This window comes from Cheilinus undulatus, linkage group 3 (assembly GCF_018320785.1).
Source record: "Cheilinus undulatus linkage group 3, ASM1832078v1, whole genome shotgun sequence".
In the NCBI taxonomy this organism is placed as follows: Eukaryota; Metazoa; Chordata; class Actinopteri; order Labriformes; family Labridae; genus Cheilinus; species Cheilinus undulatus.
The window spans coordinates 18,904,795-18,926,468 of NC_054867.1; the positions used below are offsets into that span (position 1 = coordinate 18,904,795).

A 21,674-nucleotide genomic window follows, 5' to 3' on the forward strand; every position below is an offset into this window, starting at 1 on the left:
ATGTCCACCCTCAAATTCTTTTTTAGATTAAGGTCTGGGCTTTGACTCGGCCACTGCTGAAAACTCATGTTGTCTTGCTGGAAAACAAATCTTCAAACCTGTAGTTCTCTTGCAGACTGAATAAGATCGCCCTCCAGGATTTTCCTATGTTTTGCTGCATTCATTTCTACCTCTACCATGACAAGGCTTCCAGTGCCGGCTGCTGAGAAGCATCCCCACAGCATGATGCTCCCACCACTGTGCTTTACAGTGGGGATGGTGTTTTTCTGGTGATGTGCAGTGTTTGATGTCTGCCAAACATAGTGTCTTGCCTGAGAGCCAAAAATCACTATTCTGGTCTCATCCGTCCAAAGAACTTTCTCGCGCTTAATCATGGAGTTTCAAGAGAGTAAACTCAGAGAGTAAGCCCCATGAAGACCTCAGTCTTCCTCTTCATTAAGTTTATTGTCCATGCTTTGTCACACTGCTATGATATCATGCTGTTATGTAGCTGACAAAGCTATCGCCATTTGCCTTACACCCCTGGCCTGGAAGGCAGGGTTGGCAGTGGAAATGTAAGCAAGATCAGATTTTACCATACCGAACCGTGTACCAAACTTTGCTAAACAGCTTGGTGGAAACACATCAAGTGATCCTGTCCATCTGTGGTCTTTGCCTATTTAACTTTTTCTTATATATAATTATCTAAAAATCACTGTGTTTATAACTGTATACAGTAAAAAATATATGTATAAATGTGTGCAAAACTATGAGCACATACAACTGTTCCTGTTGTATTTCACTCTGACTCATTAAACAGTTTAATAGCAGCTAAGAGAAGAAACAGTTCCTGTACTTTGCAGTCCTGCACCTTGGTGTACTCAACCTTTGAATAAAATATGTAAAAGTTCATCTAATACCAGAGAGAAGACAGTGCACACTGATGCACCTGGACATGTATGGGTGTGATTGTAGCCATAGGGTAATTTCCATCCGTAGTGCCTGGCAGGTTGATGGTGTACATATAAATGTAAACATCAATCATGTACATAATAAAAATAAAAAACATACTTAATTTTAGACAAAACACAGGGACCAAACAACTTGAAAAATACAATATTACACAAAGACCCACATTTACCAGTACAGAGACTGGCTATGACTATGCTTGACCAGGAATACAGTGATCATTGAAGTTAAAGTGGATACTCATGATTTAAACTTGGCAGCATTAATGAACTGTCTTTTCTTCTGCTGTTACATATTCAGGTGATGGTTGCAGAGGCTCTGGATATAAGCAGGGAGACCTACTTTGCCATCCTGATGGACCGTTCATGTAATGGTCCTGTCATGGTAGGAAGTCCCCAGGGAGGCATGGATATAGAAGAAGTAGCTGACAAAACCCCAGAACTCATCTTTAAGGTAAATATTTGTCTAAGACTATTGCTTCATTATTGTTCATTGCCATTTATTTCATTTAATTTCTTTTTATTCCATTCCGTTTTGTTTTTGTGTCATTATATGTTTTTTGTCTTTTTAACCAGCACACATGCATTGAACATAGCTTTGTCTCATCTCTGTCGGGGCAGAAACCTTGTATCTCCACTTTTCAGAAACACTTTTTTCCCCCATAAATCATTACTATTAGTCACCCTCTAGCAGTTGTTTTTAGACATTTTAAACCAACAAAAACCATAAAAAAGCCCAAACCCTGTCGCTCCTTTGTGTGGGATTTACTTTAACAATGCCAAAATTCAAATGTCCATTTTGGTCGGTCTAAAATCTTGTGGGTAACTTTAGCTTGATTTTGGTAAAATATTGATTAAATGACACAAACTGGTAACTGACTATACAGAAAGGCAAGATGTTGACCGTTACGCTTTAGTCTTTTTTTTTTTAACACTTTATGGGGCAAAGAACCATATTATGGTCACTTTGGTTGACTTTCTTTGTTGCCCACCTCAACTCCCTGTGATACAGTGGAACCAGAATTTTTTTCTCAGCCAATCAGTGGACATAAGTCAGCGTCACAGAAAATGACACCACACCATCCGACCAATTAGCAGTCGCCCAGAGTGTCTCAAACTTCCTGTTTCCTCCAGAACTTAAAAAAAAAAATAGGTTCTAGTCTCTTTTTTCTTAAAAAATGGCTTTAAAATCTTAACCAACCATGATAAGTTGATGAAAGTCACACATTTTAAAGGTAAATAGTTGTGCTAAATGTCATGATCGGTTTTGTTTGCCTAGGATTTCCAGCAATTGCTGAAATTTTAGTGTAACAAATGGAGGCACCATATTTGGAGATATGCCCATTTAAGGCTGTAAAATGTTGTCTGTAAAACACACAGCCAGCTCATCTAGCAAGCCATACAAAGGGTATTTTCTTGACAATGACAAATAATAAGTCATTATAATAAAGGATGTCAGTACTCTACAGCATAGTTAGATGTTGCCACAGGTTTGTAAAAGATGAACGAGGGATCCAGTGATAAGACTAATTTATAGAATTTTTCTAGGTATACATAATAAAATAGGTGTGAATTTGTTCAGTTTAATAATCTTTCAATAGTTTATTTATACATAATTTTTGTATTTTATTTTTTTTTTAATTTCTGGTGGAGTTTTAAAGAAAGATAAATGGTGAAATCTATGAAATTTTAGTCAATTTTAAAACAGTAACAATTTTATTAACCTTAAATGCATGAATAATTTTTTACTTTTTATTGCTAACCATATCACTGCTAAAATTAACTTAGTTATCCAATATTTGTGACTATTATAGGTCCTCTGTTGGTATTGTAAGATATAACTTGTGTACCAACGTCACTTGTGCAGTATTTTGAATCTAGTCATGTCTGGCCTCTAAAGAAGTCAGGATCCAAAGGCAACCTCACCAGGTCTTGTAAAATGAATACTTAGTATTTAAGTAACTTATTAATTTAAATACTCAGAAGACTCTAGGTTTATGTCATTAGTTTTCCGTTATCAACATTTTAATATGCATATACATGCTAACATTTTTTCTGCCATAATACAGAAATATTATAATACACTACAAATACAGACATTATAACACAACACAAACGAGAGACTAGAACAAGAGCAGACAGTTAAATAAGGATTCAAAGTGAAACATTTTGTGACTGTTTTGAAAGTGCTCTTTAAATAAAACTACTCATAAACTCATTAAGTCCATGCTCTTCAGTTTTAGCCACTGTTTTATGTCTTATAAACCTTTGACTGTCTAGTGGTTTATGTCATATGGTTATACCTTCCACAGCTGTTTTTATTTCACTGAGAAAGTTTCTCACCAAATGTTCTGTCCTCGTTGTGATTTCCGATGTTGGTTTGAGAGATTACTGATCTTTTTCCCTTTTAAAATCATTCAAGGACTACATGTTAGAAATCTGAGCTGTTTTCTTTTTTTTATGTGTTCCTTATTTAACTGTATTTGTTGTCATATATGCATACACACTCCTTTACCTCAGCATATTGCACAATAATAGCAGCATTATTGTGAGTCTGTGGCTTAACCTGAACAAATACATGCAAACACTCAGCCGTCTGTGTTTTACACCGCTAGTTATTAGATTCCATTTACAGCTCTAAATCCAGTGTAGTCACTCGGCTACTTGGCAACAGGTCCTTACTGTTGCTAACAGATGTACAATTTAAGCATTACAGATGGAGTTTGCCTTCACTCCTTTTTTGTGTATCTGTCTTTTTGCTACAGTTTGCAGATGTTAGAGCAGATTGTAAAGAACCTGCTGTGACTGATGCCATTTTCCATACCTCTGCACTATTTCAGATTATAAATACAATACACAGCTGTGTTGTAGCTGTCTTACGCAGACCCAACAGAGCAGTGCACCTTTACAAATCTCATTAAAATCTACACCGTCCAGACCTAGTTTATACTGAATGACAGCTGCAGTTTTATTCTTTACTTTCTCCACAGTGCAGAAATCCTTCAGCCATTGTTCTACCTCTGAAATCAGTGATGAGAGAGCTTCTTGCTATCTGAAAGTCAAAGATACGAGAGTGTGATGATCATAAATCTTCAGTTCCACTCCCAACTCTCCCTTTTTCTCCATGTCTGGCAGCTTGCCACCACTTAATTACGATGTCGGCGGTTTAATATGAACATCCTCTTTGTGTCAAATTATAGCCCAGTGTTCAAGCCTTGTTCTCGCTCACAGTCTTTCTCCTATTGTCTCTCTCTCTCTTTCATTTTCCTGTGTATCCTATAGGAAGTGGTGGATATATTTGAAGGTGTGCAAGATGAACAGGCACTTCGGATGGCAGCTAATTTGGGTTTCAAAGGACCTCTGCAGAGACAGGTAATGGGCCCCACTGATGGCTTCAAAGTCATGTTGCAAAGAAGGGTCAGAAAGATCTACAATTAGCACACACACCAAAAGACAGACAGCTACATACTCATTCACAAACAGAGCACGCCTTGACTGTTGATAGTTTTACTGAGAAGAATTGTGAAGTGTCATCATCACATCAGACTCATTTGCTAGGTGGTCCATTGCCATATCTGACTGTCGGTTCACCAGTGCTGCTTTATTTTGAAAGAACATGTAGAGGATGGATGGATGGATGACACTGCACACTCTTGACTAATGATGTAGCGTTACATACTATAGGAAGCCAAATTAGAATCTCCTAACCTAAATGGTAACTAAACCCCAGAGTGTCAGCTGAGGTGTGTCTACCTTGAAATTTCAAAAAATGCTTTAGAACATCATGGACAAGGCTGGGAGGGATGGGTAATAAGACACACCCACCCACTCATCCTGCTGTCCCTTATCAGCCACAACATCATTCAGTTTATGCTGATTATTAGCACTAACCTTAGAACCATTCAAGGTAGACTTACCATGAGCTCAGTGTAGCAATGATTCATGGTCATGTACAACAAGTTTGTATATTATCTATTTGATTTTAGGGAAGACATTTTTTTCTTCGCAATCTCTAGTGCTACATTATCCACAATCCTAAGGTGTCACAGCAACATCTCTCATTGGTTGATCTTGCCTGGTTGACCCGCAGACTTCTGCTACTAGTGAAGTGAAAGGTTGTTTTTCTACAAATGAAATGGAAACAAAACAATGATAGACGATCATGTAGAATAGTGCTTCTCAACTGGTTGAGCCTCAGGACCCACTCTCAACTCCTCAATAAGAAACTGCAACCTTAATTTCTGTTGTTTTTTTCCACTAATTGGACTTTTTAAATACAAAAATAGTACAGTTTTGACCTCAGATGGTACAAAAAGTGTCAAAACAAAAAATACAGAACTAAACAAGAATGTTTTGAAGCAGTGGTTCCTGTGAATGTGTGGCAAAATATGTCTCTTGGAACTAGATCAGCCAGGAGAAATTTTTCAAAAAAAATCCACTTGAAGCAAATGGTTTCTACCTGTAGAGGGCAGATTTTTTTTTTTTTTTTTTTTTTTTTGTTTTTTGTTTTTTGTTGTTTTTTTTACAAAATGTAGAATTGAAATACTTAAAGGTAAAATATCAAGAAGTGGACCCTGGCTGATCAACAATACTACTAAATACCTACATATGTTTTCCACCTGAAAAGCGTTGGCCTTAAGGTTTGGTTACCCTTTACAAAGCAATTTGTTCTTTCTTTAATTAAAATTATAGCAGAGAATGTACACACTTCAATGGCAGTATCTGCATGACAATATCAGTGCTAATTTTCTTAGTCTGTAAATGGAGCTAACAAACTTTAAATCTCACTTTTACTGTGAGAAATAACAACCACTTCCTCCTAGAATAAAGCACCCGTCACCACGGCAGACTCACCACGCCATTGATTTTGTGAGTGTATACAAGAAACACCACTTTTCTCAGTGTGTGACCTATTATTTGGGACAATGAAATAAAAAAAGTCTTGTCACCTCAAGTTTAATAAAGTTTTTTTTCAGAGCTTCTAGAATAAGAGTGAGGAAAAAAAGCCCATAAACGCAGCATGTTCTCATTCAGAGTGTGTATGTATGCTTAGATGTTGAGTTCATTTCAAAGCCATTTGTCTCTTGGCATCAGATCACTAATTTGTTTTCTTTTCCACAGGCGCCGTGGTATGAGAAATCAGATTAGCTTAGGATCTTAACACATGGGATACATACAAATCAGCTAAGTGAGTCTGTTTCTAAGAAGCAGACTTGAGAGTCAAAGGTGTTTAAGCTTTTGTTGCATCCCATTGTATGGGAGCCTTTCTTTACAGAATACTGAATGGGCATTGATTTGAAACAGGCAAGGAGAGAAAACCAGAGTGATTGGTTAAGTGACTGCATTGTCCGTAAGCTTCTCTTCGGTTGCCACGCATCGGCCACCAGACACTTTGATTCAGAGATAATGATAAAAAGTAAAAAATAAAGTCATCTGGCTTGTTTGAGGTGAGGATGACAGGATTGTTGTGGAGGTAGAAGTGTTTGGGTTGTGAGTTAAAAAGAGGAAAAGTAAGTGAGATTATTTGACTGTCTGTTGATTTGTGCAGAGACTTTTTCAAGTCAATGCCATATCAAGCTGTCTTCATTACCAAGCAGCAGCTGCAGTAATGGAGATACACTAGAGTGTCTTTAAACCAGAGAGCTTCACAGGGATGATTTAAATGTTGTCGCACTTGTTTATTGCTTTTCCTTCATATTCTAATCATTCACCCATACGGTTGTTTTCACACATTCACCAAACTCCTATGGTCGCTGAAATCGTCAGGGTGAGCACAAAGCATAGCACCAAGATTTTCAACCCCACATTACTGGATTTTTTCCTGACATCCCCTAATAAAATTTCCTATGTGAGGTCAGGATGAACCAGTGTGTGAATACATTAGGAAACAGTATATTATCTAATAACACCTCTTTTCCATCCAAGACCTTATCAGTACCACGGTCAATTCTTTAACATTGTTTGATGGAAACACCAACACAGTACAGCTTAGGTTACAGATTAAAGAAGTATATATTGATACAAACTTTTTATACATGTGACAAAATTGTTAGCCCCCTTATGAAAATTTCATTGATTTAAACATCTTTCTCAAGTGCTACTAAACAAAGCAAAGAATATTTAACATAGCTTTTTCAAACATACTAGTTTTATTTTGGATGCTGAAATTATTTGACTTTGCCCACAGAAATGAAATTATTCCACAAAAACCAAAAACTGCCAGGGTCAAAATGATTAGCCCCCTGGTGCTAGTAGTCAATAGTGTCTCCTTTTTGCTGGATAACAGCCTGCAGAAGTTTATTTTAGTCTTCAGCAAGTCTCTGATATGTCTCCTGAGGAATCTCAGCCCATTCTTCTTTGGCAAATATCGCAAACTTCTTTAGATTTAATGGTCTCCTGGCATGGACCTTTGTCTTCAGTTCTTCACGAGGAGCTACGGATGTTTTGGGTCGTTGTCATGTTGGAAAACAAAGCGACGACCCAGACCATGTTTTGTTGCTGAGTGCTTCAGGTTTTCTTTCAAAATCTCCACATATCCTTCTTTCTTCATGGTTCCTTCCACCTTGGCAAGGTTTCAAGTTCCAGATGCACTGAAGCATCCCCACATCATAATACTCCCACCATCATGTTTCACTGTGGGGACGGTGTTCTTTGGGTGATACGCCTCTCCCTTCTCTCTCCAAACATCACCAACACCTCTATGGCCAAAGAGCTCTAGTTTCGTTTAATTTGACCAAAGGACACACTTCTTGTCCTTAGCAGTCTTCAGTCTGCCTGGAGGTGTCTCTTCTGTGAAAGGGGAGTTTTTCTTGGTCTGCAACCTTGCAGTCCATTCCTGTACAGGGCTCTAGTGATGGTCTTCTTTGAGACTACAATTCCTGACTTGGCTAAATCCTTCACCAGTGTCTTGGCAGTTTTTCTGTTGTCTTAATAATTTTGTTTCTGTGTGCAAAGTAAAATAATGTAAGCATCCAAAATAAAACTAGGATATTTGTAAAAGCTGTGTTAAAAACTCTCCACTCTGTTTAACAGCACTTGAGAAAATCTGAAATTTTCACAGGGGGGCTAATTGTGTCCTAATGTGTATATGTACTTAATATTGCTGGGGAAAAATCTCATCCTCACAACTGTAATTCAAGTTTCATAAAAAAATGAATTATATTTTCCTAAATGTTAAATTGGAACATGTAATAGTTAATTAACATTTGCTCAATCGTCATTTTACTGAGCCGAAACACATCTTAGTATGACCATATGTCAACTAATTAAGTGTGCTATTTAACTTTTATTCTGCTGATTTAACACTGATTTCATCGCTGGCGTAATATTTTATCTAATAAATTTAATTAAAGTTTGGGAGCGCATTTTATGCCAATCTGAGCAGATGAGAAGAATAATTGGACTGCAGCAGCTACAGCCAGTGTTAAGAGTGTAAGCTGCTCCCAGCAGCAGTTGTATTTGTTTTTTTTCAAGGTGACAGTCAAAAATTCTGTTTTTTGGTTTTATTTCTTCAACAAAACTAATGTGCTTGTGTTCCTCCTTGCAAAAAGTGATAAATATTTTTTCACCAGTGATGTGATTAAGAACCCACAAGTCCCGAAAGAAGTATCAACAACTAGCAAATACATTATAGATTTTTTAAATTCCATATGTAAAATTACTTGAAACTCAAGAGAATTTAAGAAGTATTGACTGGAAATTATTGCACAAATGTTTTTTTCATTTATCACAGTGTGTAAATGTGGAAAAGGGTCTTGCAGCAGACAGCCACTCTCATAGACTGTTCATCTGAAACACTGTATATCTCAGAAAGAAAGTGTTATAATCAACCAGTACGATGTATTTGCAGTTTAGATTTTCTTTTCAAACAAAGTCTAGCAGTTACATTCATAGACCTGTTTTAGACATAATTACTTGAAAGTTGGCTTGTATTAGCGCTATTAGCTTTATTTAAAGCTAACATAACTACCCTTGCTACATAATAAACATTACTATATAAGCCAATGTAGTTAAGCTAGCTTTAGAAATTTGACCTTTAGTAAATGTAGCTAAAGCTAACGCTACTACATAGATAACATATCTCTGTAGCTTACATAGCTGCTTTGTGAGTTTAGCTTTAGCTACATAGCTACATTAGCTATGTAGCTCAGTTATCTGTAGAGTATATGCATATGAATGAGCTGGTGGCTGAGATTAGGGGAGAGTTAGCTGTAAACAGCTTTATTTCAGATGAGAATTGTTGTCTTTTTTAATAACTTCATCTTGATGATGTTACCCCGGGGTCAGTACAGATCTTCATTTAATAAAATATGTTTGTAGAAGCTTTAACGGTACATTTGTAAATACACAAGATGAAGTTGGACTATTATAGTAGCTACAGAAATAATTCATTTAGTGATGAATACTAAACTGTACCCCATTGTCCTTCCTCTGACATTAATGGAAAATAAAGACCTTAAATTGTCACATTAAAGCAGGAAAATAAAGGTTTAACTGGTGCTAAAATGGAACCAGACAGGAAAGACAGCCGGAGTACTGGTTTTGAAATACAACCCCAATTTTCCAAAACAGATTTGACAACCACAGAGCGATCTTTATACAGATTAACTAAATGATTAACTAAAATACAGAGAAACAACTAATCTAAAACTTGATCTTAACACAGCCTTTTTAAGTTAATTTAATTTCATATCCATCACTGATGAACTGGGCTGGTGTGAGCTTTCAGGCTCTGTTTTGTGTAACTGGAATGTCAGAGAATTCAATTTATGACCACGTATAATTGTCCACAGTCCACTGTGACTTTAGGAAACAATATGGATCTCTGTCAAGTCCAAATATCCCTAATTTAAGCTGATATTAGTCTGTTTTTCCCAGTTTTGCCGGTGTCTCAGATAGTTTAGCCACACAGCCCGCCTCAGCAGAAAGTGTTGTCATTGCATACCCTCTTCAGTTAAGTTAGCTTTAGCAACCTGAGCTTTAGCAAACCCAGCTATAGAATTTGAGTGATGAGCCAGTAGAACTTACTACATTACTACATGTGCTGAACTGTGGCCCCTGAACCCTGAAAACAAATACGTTTACACCCTGACCAGATACACATAAAAAGGTTTTTTATAGGAATGACTTTATTGCTTTGTTCATCACTTTAGTTTTCAGCAGCATTTCTTCTACTACCTCTTGCCTCCTGAGATGATGATAATAAGCAACTCCGGAAGAACTCAGGGGCAAACAGATTTTTTTAAAAGAAATGTTTTAAGAGTGTATGTGTAAAAATCTTTTATGAAATTGGCATAGAAAAGGTATGTTTGAATGCTTCATCAAGGTGGAATCTTAATACTGGATTAGATCAAAGTGTGCTACTCTGAGTTGTAAGTCATGTCTAATTTGCTGGTTATCACACATTAAAAAGGTTCCCTTTACAGCACAAAGGCATAATTGTAAAGCAAAGTCACACAGCATGATGTTGAAGGTGATTTGACATGTGTTTTATAGCCTGTATGTGATACTGAGTGGCTTTTGTGGGTTTTGTGCTCAGAGCTGAACCATCAGGTAATTACTGTCCTCTGTGGACCTTACAGGCAGCAGATCAGATTAAGAGGCTCTATGATCTGTTCCTGAAAGTCGACGCCACTCAAGTTGAAGTCAATCCTCTCGGAGAGACTCCCGAAGGACAAGGTATGATGTTTTATAAAAATATTCCTTTCTATGTGTGCATGTGTCTTTGCCCTTTCTCTTTCTGTGTGTATTAGATTTGTCTGCGTGTGTCTCTGTCGGAGTTAAACCCACCATTATTTCACCTTAAATTGTGCTAGCACGTGTTATTTTTTTCAGCACTTTAACAGGAGAATTTCACATTTTTTTGGAACAAGCAGCCGTCCTTATCACTGTGTGGATACAGGCACACTCTCTCCCCGGGTCTGAATTCATGAATGTGAAGTGTAATTGCAACATATTGACGTCAGTTTCTTGTCAGCATGACTTTGTCTGGATCAAAAAGCATATGGCTTCAGGGAGCAGAGCTCTCCATATTCATAGTGTGTTGATGTTTGTTGATGATTCCTGGTTGTTGATGATTAACTAAGACTGTCATCAGCTCCAAATGAGGGGCTAGAAATTAGAAATTACAGCTGCAGCTACCAACACATCCCACATTTACCTCACAGATTTCCACTGGTATCATGAAGTGTGATTCTCAACAGTCATGACCATCTTTTCAATCCTGTCTGTATTGATAGATTCATTTAGCATCATTTTCATTTTAAAATCAGTGGTATTCAATCACAAATCTTGCTTCCTGATTCATTTATTGATGTCTCAAAGATACTAGTTCGATGCCAGTTTCTTTAACAGTCGTATGACTACTATTGAAATTAATATACTACCTCCTAAAGTTTTTATGGAACTTTTGGATGTGATGGCCCCTTAGTTACTAGCAGTAACTAACAGTTCCTTGTGCTCTGGCAGTGTTCCATATTATCTAAAACTGTCTGTTCAACCATTTATGAAAAACAACTGGTCTTGATTCATCATCACACTGAAGAAATTTTAAATCATATGCAACACTACCTTTTAATTAAAATAAATCTTAAAAAGATCACTTGAAGACTACTCAAAATAATACTCAAAGTGACACCCATGAAAAGCTTCAGTCTGGTCTCAGACAAAAATCAAAGGACTAAAACTGTGCTTTATAAGGGCACCACTTACCTTTAAAAGTGTCTGAGACCGGTGTATGCTCTGTCCTTGTTCTGCCGAATTTAAGCACAGCATTTGATACTACACACAACTATGACTCAAAGGTTGCATCAGGGACCAAGGCCATCCATGGGGGTTAAAGCTTTCTGCTCAGAATCACAGATAGGCCCATAGAGGGTGGCACATCCATCTGGAAAACCTTTAATACTAAGCGTTTGGGAAAGGGCAGAGGCTTTGCAAAGGCTTTGTATGGGACTGAAGGCATCACATAGGGTGCCTGCTGGTCATAAAATGACCAGCAGTGTGTACATTCTCTGTCTTTGCCTCTGTCACTGACCCAGCTCAGCTGTCATTAAACTCTTGAGATCTTCAGCCAGTCTTGTGTCCGTGACATTTCTGAATCTTCCTCTCGTGTCAACACAACATTAATGTCCACATAACATACTTATTTAAGCAAAAAAACTGACATTTTATCTGTTGCTACCGGTTTCCAAATGTAAACCCCAATTTCTTAAAAACGAGCCTTTTTTAAAAAGATCAGAATTAAAGGTGAGCTCTTTGCACTAGGACAGTAATATTAGTGTGTATAGTGATTATATGACCTGTAGCTATTTGTTTTAAGACCGCTCCAAAGCTGATTGGAGCCGGGCCCAGGAGCCAAATGTTAGCCAGTGGGCTAGTGCTAAATAGATCCAATGAGCGTGTGCTGATATTATTAAATGACATAAATGTATAGACAAAGCTTTTAATCTATATGCTGCATTCATTCCATCCATATTTCTGCTCTTTCTCTCAATACTTATGGTTACAGACCAATTGTTGCAATATCACTGGGAACCATGGGGACAGTTCTGAGCAGTTTAGACAACAGTTCAAGCCAAAATGACCAAAAGACAAGGAAGAAGAATTTGGAAAATGGTGGGACTTTACCCAAACCTTTTGGAAATATTGCAGAATATTGTGTTAAGGCAGCCTTACACCTAATGACCTTTTGTGCAATTTCAAAGTCACAGAGAAAAATTCCAAAGTCGGAGTAAAATCATGAGAGTTTTGCTAAAGTTGAAGCTCTCCTGTCGTTTGGTGTCAGGTGGTCATTAAACTCGATCCGAGCTGTTTTAAGGCAGTCGAAGACATTTGATATTATCATAAGTCCTACGTCTGGTCTTATGCAAATTGTGTTTTCAATGATGTGACTGTCTTTCACAACAGTGGGAGCTGGTGTTGTGTGTCAGCACGTTAACTCACTTCATTTTTAAAAACTGAAAGTGAGCGTAGTTCAATCTGAAGCTGCTGAAATTCTGCTCATAACTCAAGAGATGGAAAAACTTTTCTGTTCAGAGCTGCAGTCAGATCTTTGCACCGCTGTTTGTTAATCTTGTCTGCCAATTCATTCCAGGCTGATGTGACAGGTACGGTAAACCTCCACTGAGTTTTTTCAAAGTAAAAGCCCAATTAGTTTGTTTCTGGGGTGAGACAGCCTGTGTTTTCATACTATACTTTTATTCTGAAGTGTTTCCGGGATAGTTCTTAGGGTGTTACAGTAACTTGCAAAAATGCTTCGATTTTTAACGTTCCTTTCATTGTTACTCCATGTAAATGATTTAAAAACATCAGAAAATAAGAGGAATTAACTCGTATACAATCTCCTTCTACATCTTGTTCTCAGTCCAAAACTTTAATTGAAAATGGACGGATAAGTATGTGCACCGCGCCAGCTCAGAGAAATGCTATACCTGTGCACTTCTTATTTGCTAAGTTGCTATAGGTTTTTTTTATTTACACCTTAAGACAAAAAGCAAAACAGAACTTATATCTGAGTCCTTGCTCCCTTACCATGAGGTCCTCGGACAAGATTTTCTCCTCTCTGTTCTCACCTCAGACTTCAAAAGTAGTGGAGACCAAACATTTGTACATACATCTTGGCCTTCTGTTAAATTCTGTTTTATCCTAGAACCTGATTATTTATTTATATGATTGTTTTATTGAACCACTGATTCAGGTTTTTATCTTTTATCTTATCATTGTTTGTTCTTCTCATACTTTATTAACACCGATTTCTAATTTGGACTTGTTGCTGATGATCTCATCTGCTCTCTGAGGTCAAAGAGAGGTAAAAGTATTCATTTAAGTCTCTTTCATTTCAGCTCAAAACTCCTCACTGAAGCTTTAAACTACAATCCATGTATTTTCTTTATAAATTCTTATGTTTGGGACCAGTTTTCCTTTGTATTTTAAGCTAAAGAAATTATCCTCACCCCATGTCGTCTTTGTGGTGCCGTGGTAGTCTATTTCATGTTCAGCTGATTGGAATAAACTTTTTGTAATTGAATTCAGGATACATTTAATGTGCAGTCAAGCAAGAAATAGTGTCTCTTTTGATAGTCTCTTCCCTTAGTCCTTCAATATAAATTGACATTGACACTGAGGTCTAAATTGAGGCCTTCAGCTCATCATTTATATGCTGTATGGGATGTGTAAAATAGTCCCACTAATTTTCGATTAAATTAGGGTTTGAATTGGATGTTGGCCTTTCTCAATGACAGTCTATCTTCATTCTACGAAATGAAAAAATTATACAAGAGTTGGCCCTTTTTTCTTGTTAACCAAAACCTCCCTATATCATTTGTCCAAACCTCATTTGCACTTTATTTTATTTTATTTTATTTTTTTAAAGCAATAAATATTGCTCATTGTTACTTTTGAGTTTACTTACAAAGGCACCCATATAATGTGTATTGGAAAGCAACCATTAAAGATTTAAGGCTAAGATATTGTTTACACAAATAAATGAATGCAGATAATGAGTTGGCCTTATAAGGTGTCTTGCCTGACATGCACCTAACCCCAATGTACACAAAGGTTAGAAGACTTGGCCTATGCAGGGGTGTGTTTAAAGGTATTAACTAGGGCTGAACGATTTTGGAAAATAATCTTAATTGCAATTTTTTTCCCCAATATTGCAATTGTGATTTGATATGTGATTATTCCATAACTTTATAATATTCCTAAACAAAGGTTGAACAATTCTTTAAAAGTGTCTAATTCTGATGATTCTGACTTGACTTGCAAATTGGATATGAATTATTGCATTGAAGGGTTTTTGTCATTCTTATATTTTATAAGGAAAAAGTACAACAATGAAGAAGGTTGGATTTTTTGTAGACTCTACTAAAACTTGAATGATTGCTTGATATGTCATGCATAACATCTCTGCTGCACTAAAAGTTTAAAACTGGTATTTTAACACAAATTTCATCGCAAAGAAATATTGCACCTGTTTCAATTTGGAAAGTGCAGCAGGCCATATTGCAGTTTAATCTTATTTTCAATTAATTGCCCAGCCCTAGTATTAACATAAAAAAAAAAAAAAAAAAAAAAATATATATATATATATATATATATATATATATATATATATATATTTCTTGTTTGTTTTCACTGAATGGACAGGACAGCTGAAGAGAAATGGGAAATACAAGGAGAGAGAATAACAGAAAACATGCACCAAACGTGCCAGGATTAGGACTTGATCCTGTGACCAGTAGGTTTATAGTTTATTAAAAACTTTTGAAAGACTTAGTTACAAAGTGCTTCACAGCTAAATAAAAACTGGCAAACAGTCAAAAAGGAGAAAGTTTAGAGAAGTAAATCCCATTATTAGACAGAATAAAATAAGAATCAAGCACAATACATAAACAGACCAAGCCCAAAGGGAATGCTACTGCGATATTGGCCAATAATTGTTTAACTAAATTAGATATATCAAGGTATGCAGGGATAGGATGGAGAAAATTACGGGACCCCCAGTCTTTGGTAGTAGCCAAGAAGTTATGCAAAGATGAGAGCTGATTAAGAGCATGTAGTTTGGTAGAAAAATAAATCTGTGTCATTGGCATAGCAGTTAAATAAGACTAAAGTCTAAAGACAGACCGCCCATCAGCGGCACACAGAGGGAGAAAAGGATTGGGACAGAAGGACTGGATTTTGGGGAACTCCACAGAGGAGCAGAGGAGAAAACATGATTATTGACACAGTCCTTAAATATCAATTTTAAACAAGAATCAAACCAGTTTAAGTCTGTAACAGAAATACCAACTCACTTGCTCAACCTGACTGAAATTTGCCAAATATGTTATGTTCCAGACATTCTTAAGGGGTTGGTCGGATCCAAGTTAGCCAAGGATTTTTGGCCAGAAATGGAAGTTTTGAGATTGGCCAATAGTTTTGTAACTTTGATGGGTCAAGGGAGGGTTTTTTTTTTTTGATGAGTGGTTGGATACTTACTTTAGAATAATCTGGTATGGACCAGCAGACAGTGGCAATGAGGGAAACTGGAGGAGAATCAATACAAGAGTTACAGACTTTCCAAACCCAGTACAGCCTGAACAGACAATTCAATTTTGTAATGCACATAATTCCTTGAAATTGAGTGCTGTATCTTATTTCTTGATGTTTAATGGCTTTGTGGCACATGTTGGTGTCTCTCACTGCCACCGAAACAGGAAAGTAGAAGTAAGAGGACATGAAGGAAGGGGGCGAGAGAGTTTGTTCTGTGATGAAAAAGTGCCCTGAAAGCCACATAGTTAGCATTTCTTGCCTTTTTCTTTGCTTAATGATGTTTTTAATGTTTTGTTTTTTTCTGTTTTACTATGTGAAGCATTTTGAGTTGCTCTGTGTATTAATGATGCTTTATAAATAGACTAGCGCTGTCCTTGCAATGCTGCCCATAAGAGGGGGATTAAGGGGCCAGCTTTCTGGGGCCCAGCCAAAATCTTGGGCCTATGGAGGTCAGTGAAATCATGGTCCATGGTTGTTTAGTTAAGCTGTGGCAACTTAAAAAAGAAAAATAATAACTAAAAGTGACAAATATTTTTAAAATTTATTCCATAGTGTAAGGCCTTCTTCAAAATGTAAACCCCTTTTATTAAAATGGAATTAAAATTTACTTAAACCGGTTAAAAGTGGCAATAACAGGCAGTAGGGGTGGGTAAAAATATCGATTAATTGATGCATCGCAATATTTCCACCCCCAATTCAATATTGATTCAGCAAATCCTCTGAATCGATTCACCTCCTGGCCAGTGGGGGTCGCTGTGTGTGTGATTCGCGTTGTATGGACGGAGGCCGCACACAACCAACCATAACCATGTTATGTGAGGTTTATCACAATTTCCAAGAGGACATAAATATTATTTAAGTTTACATCCACTTTACTTTTTCAGTGTTTATACAGAACTGTCCTGTTTTTTACTTTTGTTCTCCATATGCACAAATAAGTTATTACTGTGCAATATTTTCAGATGTTTTACTGCTCAAAAATGTGAGGTGACTTAGCAATTATGTTCACATGGGCATGAAAATAATTATTAAAAAATTGTCAACAGGTTATTTGTGTATTTCTACCTCTTACTGAATCGACATTGAAGCATTTAAATCAATATCGAATCGAATCGAATTGACATCGAATCGAAATCAAATCGAATCGCAACCTAAAGAATCAAAATCGAATTGAATCGTGAGGTTCTTAACAATACCCAGCCCTAACAGGCAGGTAATAGTAGTGGTGAAAAGGGGTTACAAAAAGTATAAACGGGTTTACAGTTGCAAACATGGGCAAATAAAGTGGTAAAAAGAGGTAAATAGGGGCATAAATGGGTTAACACTGGCAACAAAAGGCAAGAGGGTGATTAGTAAATAATACAAAAAGCTGAACTGTCAGAAAGCTGATTATTCTTCTGTATGCTTCTCATTGAGGCGTTAGTGGGTGTTGGTGTGAGGAGCATCATATTGAGGAGTCTGTGATGTGTTTCCCACTCCACTTACATGCACCAGAAGGTCAGAATATTAGAAACACCTAGTACAAAAACAGCAACAATTACTATGATATCAGTAAAGAAGAGTGAATCATCTCTCTGACAGTGTCAACATTTACAAAGTCAGATATTTATTAAAGTAGAATTCATGGTAGAGATGTTGTTATTGATGTGCATGACATTGCATAGATGTGTCCAATGAAGTGGTCAGCAGGTGTATATACAAATGATGAGTTTATTATCTGTAGGTAATAGGTAAGTGGTAGAACATGATTTGAAATGCTCCTCTCTGATGTCCTCTAAATGTGCATTCACATTTTATGTCCTCTATCTTTCTAAACTGTGAAGTCCTTAAGAATCAAACTCCGACCCGGAAACACTGCCCCTGCTGGTTGTAACTCTAATTTTCTCTGAACTATCTGGCATCATGCAGCTTCCTGAGTGAGCACATTATTTCTGAGATATTGCACCGTAACATTCATTGTGTCATTACTGACCCAGCTAAAGTTTATAGCCAGCTAATGTTATGCTAGGCAATACTAATTTTAGCTTGCTAACATAAACAGATGAGATCATGACTCATGGACAAGAGGATTAAATTAAACAGGAAACTTATAGAGCTATTGTTTATTTCACAAAGTAGTTAGGAACTTACCACTGAGGCAACCCGTTCTTTTTAACAAATCTGATGCTCAACCAAGCTGAACTGAGCTGTTGTCACTCTTCTAAATAGCTATATGGAGTGTGTGATATGAAAGGAGCCCGCACACCCTTTACTGGATAAACAATAGAAAACAGACATCATATCTAAGTAAAACCAAGTCTTATACATTGCTTTTTATTAGCAAAAGCAAAAATTTATTAACATTCAAAGTCTATCTGTCTGATAGGCCATAATCGGCTGATTAAATCACTGGGCTGATCAATCAAAAGTTGGAAAAACGGAAAGAAAAAGTGATGGAAAGAGTTTGAAATCTGTCAGAATTTTGCAAAAAAATGTTATGAAATGGGCTTTTAAAAGTGGCAAAATTAGGCATAATGAAAAGGATTTAAAATGTGACAAAAATGGGTAAAAAGTCTGCCAAACTGATAAAAAAAGGTTAACTAGAAACGCACTCAGAGAGCACAGGCCTCCGCCATTAGCCCTTTCTCCCAGTAATGAAGAATCCTTTAAAAGATTCCTGGATCCGCCCCAGCATTGTGAGTGTTCTCGCCACAGTTCGCTGTCTTTCCCTCTGTTACGCTTCGACTCGTCTCCTCAACTGGACATGCGTATGAAAAACTCTATAAACTCCAAAACTTTGAGTGAAAACACAGCCAAAATGCTGCTGGGATTGAAGTTACTCATGTCCACCATCTCCTGGTGTAAAGTAGTAATAGAGCAGAGCTCTACCATTAGTCCTATCTCCCAATAGTACAGAATCCTTAAAAAAATTCCTGGATCCAGACGGTGATCCGGATCAGTCCCAAAATCTAAGCAGTTCTTCCTTATGCCATCTCTGACATTTCCTGAAAATTTCTTTAAAATCCGTCAACAAATCCACACAACTTTTTGAGTTATGTTGCTAACAAACTAACAAACGAACAAACAAAATACCCATTGAACAAACCCACCCGTTCACATAACCTCCATGGCGGAGGTAATAAAAGTGGAAAAAAATGGGCGGAAAAAGTGGTTTAAAAGGGGGTTGAAAGTTGCACAAATAAAAAGTTCCAACATCAGAACCCAATAATAGTTTGACTCAGTTTTCAATGCCAATATAAAGTAACTGTTAGCCATGATGAATGCTAGCACTACTTTCAATTTATCAAATCACACCTTGGGGGGGTACATTGTCAGGGGCCCAGTGAACTCTGTTGGCAGGCCTGCCTACGTGTAACCTAAAGCATGACTTTGATTGGCTGCCTTTTTTAAATCTCCCCAAGACAGCTAGATAAGCTGATCCTTAACAGAGGATATTATCTTTTCTTGGCCAGATCTGCATTTTGTAGCTCATTTTATGATACTTTTTGTGTTAAATAATAGTTTGCATTGAGACTTAATCTGTATTTACAATAGCCCTGGGTCCAGATTCAGTTCAGACACACAACACCCTCAGCAGCCAAGTTTCTGTAGCCTTTGGCATCTATTTTTATCTTCACCCATCATAAGTGCTCCCTGATAAAACAAAACACTTGAATTCACAATAACAACAACAGAAATATGGTAATATTATGTCCCCCGTTGTTTCTGAAGGTGACAAAATGACAGAAGGAGAAGCTGGCAGTGTTCACTTTTCAAGTGCTCATCATGTAGATAAGAACAATATTATGAATTGTTATGAACTATATTCTAGCTGGTGTGATTTCTGCTTTTGTTGAACTTCGATTGAACTTTGTTTCGTCCTGAGAAATAAGAACAATTGTCTCATCTTCAGAGGGTTACACAGATTGAATGTGACGCGTCCTTTCGAGATGCATTACAGCACGGTGAAGATGCATCACTTCTTTGATGTTATTTAGACTCTTCAAAAGATCTGATTCCTGTTCAGAAGTGCTTACCAAGACATAACAAAAGTAGCTTGTTGTTTCATGATTTCTTATGAATATTAATGCATCAAATGAATGGGATTTTATGTTTTTACAGAGAGGTATGAGTTTCCTTTCCTATCAGCAGTATAAAATAACTTCAGTGATTGAGGCAGTTTCTGTAGACAAGCTTCACATTAAAATAAGCTCATTTTTTTAGCTGCATTTGCAAACATGTCACAGGGGAGTGCAGCTATTTTCCAGCAGTCATTCAACAAACATGGGGTGGAAAGGAAAATTTCTCTAGGGTGGGGAATTTGAATTTTTTTTTTGTCTCATTTGGTAATAACTGAATTCATTTTGTAGATGGTCTGTAATAATAGAAGTGTCAAAACAAAAACAAAAGGAATTGTGTAGTGGAAATGCTACTTTACCTTGAGGAAACAGCATGTTTACGCCCCAGTCCCTGAAGAGCTGGCTGTCTGTGTGTAATATGTGTCTATGAACGAGTCTTGTTTGTGTTTCTCTTTGTCTGTTTGGTACTGACACAACACATTTTCCATGTTTCCACATTTTCTTACCTTCTCTCACTGTTAAATGTCAGTTCTCTAGGTGCTGTTTTACTGTGGTTTTACAGTCGTTTAACAAAGTTGATGTTAAGTTGTTTAAAACAGAAAGCAGTGAAGATATAAGTAGAACAACAATATTTTAAAAGATACAAAGTTTACTGGAAATCCTTTGGTCAAAACACTGTTAGTGCAATAGAAGGGGTAGATAGATACTTTTTGGGTCTTCAATATCACATATTGATTCTAATAATGTCTGGAAAATAAGACCCAGACTATACAACTACCTGGTGAGTTGGATGTAAACTAAAAACATGGCAACAGTGAAAATCATGATACACTATATGGATTTCAGTATTTGACCAAGCCTGTTAATTTTTAAGTTTAGATGTTTCAATCAGACTTCCTGCCACAGGTGTATGAAATCAAGCACCTAGCCATGCGGTCTTCATTTATAAACATTTGTTAAACAAAGTGGGTCAAGTCATTTTGGGCTAGGCCCCTTACTTCCAGTAAAGGCCAATCTTAGTGCTGCAGCATACCAAGACATTTTGGACAATGCTATGCTCCCAACTTTGTGGCAACAGTCTGGGGAAGGCCCTTATTTATTCCAACATGACTGTGCATCAGTGAATCAAGGATTATAGAGACATGGTTTGATGAATTTGGTGTGGAAGAACTTGACTGTCCCTGAGCCCTGACCTCAACCCCCATTAAGCACTTACTTGTAGCTGGTGCAACACACCACAGATCATTCAGCCCTCCTGAAGACCCTCCTGTATTTAATGCTCATCCGGGGTCCCATGGAGCTTTTTCATTCATCTTTTGAGTTTCACTCAACATGATTGACTGAACTTGGTGGTTTTCATTGCTTTGAGGCTTAACTGTGATTATTTATCACAGTTAATACATATAGTTTTGATCAGTGTTAAGTGTTTAATTTGGGCTATATTATTGGTTTTATTGTATTTTTTGATGAATAACCCTTTTTTTTTTTTTTTGTTTTTTTTTACAGAGTATGTAATTAATTTGATAAACTGAGTAAACAGGGTGCCTTCTTCAACCAAAACACAGGAACCACACACTTCACAAAGCAGGAATGAAAGTGGACTCAATCTTCTCATCATCTCTGTCGTATCAGC

The 21,674-nt window shown here is 37.0% G+C and overlaps 1 protein-coding gene across 1 annotated transcript in view; it reads left to right on the plus strand.

Annotated features, from left to right (window-relative positions):
• The window catches only part of suclg2 (succinate-CoA ligase GDP-forming subunit beta), a 187,743-nt gene that overhangs the window by 73,589 nt on the left and 92,480 nt on the right, over positions 1-21,674 (plus strand). Inside the window, exons 5-7 of the mRNA XM_041816576.1 lie at positions 1,249-1,401; positions 4,230-4,319; positions 10,529-10,625. Of these exons, the coding sequence (XP_041672510.1) occupies positions 1,249-1,401; positions 4,230-4,319; positions 10,529-10,625 (340 nt within the window). The remainder of the gene's footprint in view (positions 1-1,248; positions 1,402-4,229; positions 4,320-10,528; positions 10,626-21,674) is intronic.